The sequence below is a fragment of the Sinocyclocheilus anshuiensis genome, unplaced genomic scaffold (assembly GCF_001515605.1).
Source record: "Sinocyclocheilus anshuiensis isolate Anshui unplaced genomic scaffold, SAMN03320099.WGS_v1.1 scaffold1195, whole genome shotgun sequence".
In the NCBI taxonomy this organism is placed as follows: domain Eukaryota; kingdom Metazoa; phylum Chordata; class Actinopteri; order Cypriniformes; family Cyprinidae; genus Sinocyclocheilus; species Sinocyclocheilus anshuiensis.
Genome location: NW_015539891.1, coordinates 54,286 through 60,030, shown reverse-complemented (window position 1 = coordinate 60,030; position 5,745 = coordinate 54,286). Strand labels below are relative to the sequence as shown.

Genomic DNA, 5,745 nt, shown 5'->3' with positions numbered 1-5,745 from the left:
ACCATAGATTAACAACCTTGTAGCTCACAATAGGTCTGCCTTTAAACGTTTGTAAATTATCGTTCAAAATCCGGAACCTGACTGTTGCACTACGAATCGTTCAGAACAGTTTTATGAACCTGTTCAACTGATTCTTTTAAAAGATTCAACTCACAAGAAAGATTTGTTCACCGTTCGGACATCGCTGGAAAGCGGAAGTGACGTGTCAAATCCGGTTAAAGCGGTTCTTCACGTTGGAGAAGTGTACAGTTTTAGAATTTGAGGCTGTTTGTACCTCACCTTTTCAGCAAAAATGGGTGACCACGTTGCCAACTATACTTCACGACTTCAGCAACAGGTCAGCTCTGCATTAAAGCGTTAAAAAGTGTAGAAGTTGTGTTCATATATGCATGTGTTTTTCGACGTAGGAGACAGAAGCACGCATGCAGGTCTTAGTCATGATGACTAACGTTATTCAGTTTAATTCGCCTCAAAACTACAACGTGTGTAGGCTGCAGGTTTTTTTGTAAATATAAAGATAATAAATCATGGCATACTGTGCTGAGGCTGTCGTAATATCTTCTGAACTGACTGTTGTGAGTTATTGTTAGTACATGCAGCTTTTTAGAGATCTGGTTTTATGAAGAATATGTTTATATTGGCATCATGAAAATTATGTTCACATCTTTTTTGACGTTGAACGTCGGCGAGTTCGTTGAACCTTTAGACAAAATATGAAAGAAAACAAATAAAAAAATAAAAACACATTTTGCTCATATGTCAAATGTTTTGTATCAGATACTGCAGGCTTTTATGGCTAATTTTATGTTATAGTGATAACATGGAGTTCACACTTTCCTCAAGTCTGTATTTGAGGACATATTTGACTTTTACTTGCTAAATAGGTATGAACGGTCAACCAGCGGGCAGAAGGCATGTAAACAACAGGTTTTTCTACAAAGTTTTGAGCATGTTGGTAATTTAGAGGCCTTAGAAATTCGTTCATCAAATATGATACAGAACTCTTTAAATGGAAGAACCCAAAGTATGCTATCTCTGATCAATAAGCCTATGGATAGTGTATGGACTGGTAATCACTTTCCCAGTCAAAGTGAAACAAATATAATAATATATGTATAATAATAAACAAAGTGTATAATAATAAGTCAAAGTGAAGTTTAATTATGACAACGTTCATGCCATTGTTAGTTTGAACTTTGAAGTACTTCCTTGTAACTAAGGCATGCGGTATCTGATGTTTAAAATATTTGTCCTTGGCCTACTTTAGATTTTCTGTGGTTTTAATTTGGCATACAGGAAAGAGAAATCAAGTTACTCCAAGATGAAATAGAGAGACTGAGAGATCCACAGGAGCTGAACTTCATGTCTTCACAACTGGATGAGTTGCAGGAGGAGAATTCCCGTCTGAAGTATCGCCTCAACATTCTGAAAAGAGTGAGTGTAATATGCTTTTTATTAATGAGATAATTGCAATCTTTGTAGTGTGGCAGAGTTTGACCTCTGCAAAGACAATCATATGTTCTTCTGTGTAATTAAAAGTCATATCATACAGTCTTTTACAGTCATTTTACACATTAAACTACTGTCAGTATAGTTTTCTAATGTGCTAATGTAAGAATAAAATCTAATAATTTGGGTATGTTATGAACATTTACTGAAAAAGTGCATTCCTATAGAATGTTCTGTAAACCTTATCTTTGCAAAGCTTTATTACTTTGTAACAGGATCACAAAATAATCTGCACTGAACTGATGCATGGTAGCATTAGTTATTGGCCAATATTAGAGATTTTTCATTCATTAGTATCTGTCGATATTTAATTGTGTGTGCCGAGTTCCCTTTTTTCACATTTGTTACTTTTTGCAATCAACTAACGCTCACTTAATAATTTAAAAACACTGTAAAATGCCATCTTTATCAAATCTCAAGATGAATATCCATTTTTCGTACTGTACATTGCAATGCTGTGATGCCTAAATTCACTGTAACATTTAAAATTATTGATTTTATTAAATAAAGTTAAAATCTGAATTTTTTATTATATACTATTATTATCCTTGACACTGCAAAAGTGTATGTGAAAATAAAGAGTGTGACAAAACAACGGGAGTGTCTCCACAAAATTTGTGTTAAAAGTTCACCTTTTTATAAAAAAACAAGCTAGATTTCAGTATATTATCTTTTTGGACTAGAGGGGAAGTTTTGGATTGCGAGCGCTACAACTTGACATTTACAAAAGGGGAATTAGTTTCCTAATGACCTGACTATTAATTTAACTGTTTGTTACATTGTTTGAATATCTTAAGATCTTGAATCAAGTACACGTTTGTCTTTTTCATTAAAGTTGACCTATTATGCAAAATTTACTTTTATAAGGTGTTTGAACACAGTTGTGTGGCCGCAGTGTGTGTTGTGTGAAAACAATCAGCCTATAATGGTAAAAATCCACCCACTCATTTTTTTTATAATCCCAATAAATCATAAACAGTTTTTCCAAACGAGCGGTTCCAGATTTTTACCTACGTTGACATCATTGTAGGGAAAAAGTCCCGCCCATTTGTGATGCTCTCTGCCATATTAGCATAGACACCACCCTGAGTGAGAAGCAGAAGTCCGCCATTACAGTTTTCTTGCTGGAGCGATACAATGTCAGAGCCAAATAGGCATTACAAGTGTTGTGTTTCAGGATGCACCAACAAACATAGGAGTCTCCATAGACTCCCTCCATCTGAGCCGCTGAGGACACAGTGATTACATTTCATTTTCGAATGAAACGTCCCAGAAAAATATGCTAAAGTCCTATATGTTTATGCCAATCATTTTACGCCGGACTGCCTCACAAACGAGGGTCAGTTCAGTGCTGGAGTTGTGCAAAGGTTGCTTCTGAAAGAGGGATCATTTAGCTAATGCTAAAGCTACCATTGTCTCTGCCTTTTTTCACTGATGCTGCCTTCACGTGCTACCAGAATGATCGTAAATAGGAATGTCGTAGTTAAAAATTGCATATGAAAGCAATGTGAAGTCGACAGCTTGAATTTGTCGAGCTCATAATCACAAGTGGGACTTATAAAGTTTGTGATAGCACGCGAAGGCACCATGAGACCAGTTACATCTTTATTTTTAGCGCGCCGTGCTCCCCGTCTATGTAATTCATAAATGCGCATTTACTATGCACAGTACAATCAGATGACTGACTTTTAAACCGAGTACGTTTTCTGTAAAGATAACAGGCTTGTACTTGTAGTGGACAGCACATTCCAGTGACCAGTGTACGGCGGGCCCCTCTCTGACCACAATAGTGGACTAAGGTTTGGTACATTTTGATTGGATCTTGGTGGACTAACATAAGTAAACTGTCCAACACCATCAGATAAAGATGCTAGGACAACAGCCAGACACCTCTTAGAGGGCAAGAAGACCTCTGGTACCAAGCCCAGGAAGGACAGGGCTTCTCATTGGTCAAAATGCAGTTTCTGCCCTTCACCCACCCAGAGACCTGTTCCTAAGGTTCTGGTCCGTGACCGCCATAAAAATTCCTTTGGACCTCCAGGTGCAACAGCACAGCAGTGGGTGAAACAAAGAGAGATCCATCCAAATCCATTCATAACTATGTTTTCAAACCTTAAACTGATGCAAACTACAACACATCTTATACTTATTCAGAGAAATAAGTATTCTCAGTGACAGCTATGTGTAGTGCAACATCTTACACAAACTCAGCTGTTAATGGACAAATGAATGCATGCATGACAGTTCAATCTTTCGTAACATTGCCAAATGTATTCTGGTTGTGGTTTGGTAAGTGAATAATTCATTGGTAGAACTTCAGTGACACTTTTCTAAATGTGTGTTTGGACTATGCAAATAAGTTCCACAGGAGGAAAGAAGGGTTGGCGTGGGCCACACCGTGTCCCCCCCTCCACTTTGATTGAAACAGCCAATCACAGCATGGAAACAGAGAAGCGCCAAATTGCAATCTCCTCCTCATCGGAAAGAGATAAAGGAACCCTTCCAAAAGACACACCTCCGTCACACAAGGGTGAGACAATAGCAGATCAACCTCTGTTCTGAGTTTGAGTCCCGCAAGGGTGAGACAATAGCAGATCAACCTCTGTTCTGAGTCTGAGTCCCGAAAGGGTGAGACAGGAAGGGACTGTAACAGATACAATCGTTCTGAGTCTCCGGCACGTCCAGTGAGACACTAGCAGATACACTCGTTCGGAGTCTCGGTCCTGTAAGGAGAGAGACAGAAACAGGTCACCAAACATTCTGAGCCTCTGGCCCGTGAGGGAAAAGGCAATAACGGGTACCAAGTCCTGAGTCTCCAGCTTTTGAGGAAGCAACAGGTACAACCACATTCTGAGCCTCCAGCTGTTCTGAGTCTCTATACCAGAGAAGCAGAAGACACGCAGACATTTGCAACAGGGTTAAGCTCCGGTGAGCAAACCTTCACTTCAAGGTACTTTTGCTTGCGTATTCCAGGCAAGGACCTTGTGCACCTACTCCAGGGCCACATTTGCGTGTTCCAGATTTTAGTACCCTTTGGCACTCCAGGAGATCAGCATCCTACAGCACTTCGTGTTCAAGGCTGTGGAAATGGATTCCTGCTCCTTTCCCCACTGCATTGTTAGCTGCACAACCAGTGGAAGAAGTCACCGCTACCGGACTGCTCACTCAACCACAGAGAACGTAAATATCACTTATACAAACCTCTTACAGAGAACTTGGCATTGTTGTATATTATCAGTATATGATTTTTCTAATTTACATGAGATATTGTGTAGCTGATTGCCGTTGATAACAAATAATCTTTCACGTATTTGTTTGATGCATAATAAGGTTCTTCACCTTATTTGTTTCAGAGTAGCAACAGTTTATCTTTCCAGATAACGTAGCTCTGACATAGCAACATCCAACTTAAAGGGGTCATATGATGTTGCTAAAAGAACATTATTTTGTGTATTTGGTGTAATGAAATGTGTTTATGCGGTTTAAGGTTAAAAAAACACATTATTTTCCACATACTGTATATTATTGTTTTTCCTCTATGACCCGCCTTTCTGAAACGCGTCGATTTTTACAAAGCTCATCCGTCTGAAAAGCGAGGTGTGCTCTGATTGGCCAGCTATCCAGTGCGTTGTGATTGGCCGAATACCTCAAGCATGTGACGGAAATGTTACGCCCCTTACTATTAGAGCCCGACCGATATATCGTTTTGCCGATATTATCGGCCGATATGAGCCTGTTGCCGATGTATCGGTATCGGCGAATATGCCGCCGATGTGAAATTTTTTTTTACAGAACATATAATGCAGATAAAATGAAATGGTGTAATTACTTAGTTTGTCCAGCAGAGCTCCATTGTTTGCTATTGGCGATCTGGATGAAACGCTTTAAAGCTTAAGTCTATGGAAAACCATTGAAACTTTGAACGGCCATATCTCCGTAACGGCACGGCGAACCCGCACCAAATTCGGGGGATCTCTTCAGCTCAAGGAACCCTCTCGAACGCGAATTGAGTGTACATCTCGAGGCCCTCTTTCGAATGAGACTACCCCCGCGTGGATAGCGCCCGGGGTTCGGGAGTTACGGGTGGTTAAATTCGCGGTCCGGTGACGACCGATCTAGCGATCCTGGGGGGCTACCGATGCGCGGAGGGTGGCGTTCGAGAGGGCTCCTCGAGCTGAAGGGATCCCCCAAATGTGGTAGAGATCCGCCGGCGCGTTCGCGAGATAGTGACACCAG

The 5,745-nt window shown here is 40.2% G+C and overlaps 1 protein-coding gene across 1 annotated transcript in view; it reads left to right on the top strand.

The window, feature by feature from the left end:
• The first annotated feature begins 205 nt into the window (after window positions 1-205).
• LOC107685794 (arginine--tRNA ligase, cytoplasmic-like) overlaps window positions 206-5,745 on the top strand; it is a 59,795-nt gene continuing 54,255 nt past the window's right edge. The window contains exons 1-2 of the mRNA XM_016482514.1: window positions 206-337; window positions 1,297-1,434. Coding sequence (XP_016338000.1) covers window positions 293-337; window positions 1,297-1,434 — 183 coding nt within the window. The 5' untranslated portion in view covers window positions 206-292. The remainder of the gene's footprint in view (window positions 338-1,296; window positions 1,435-5,745) is intronic.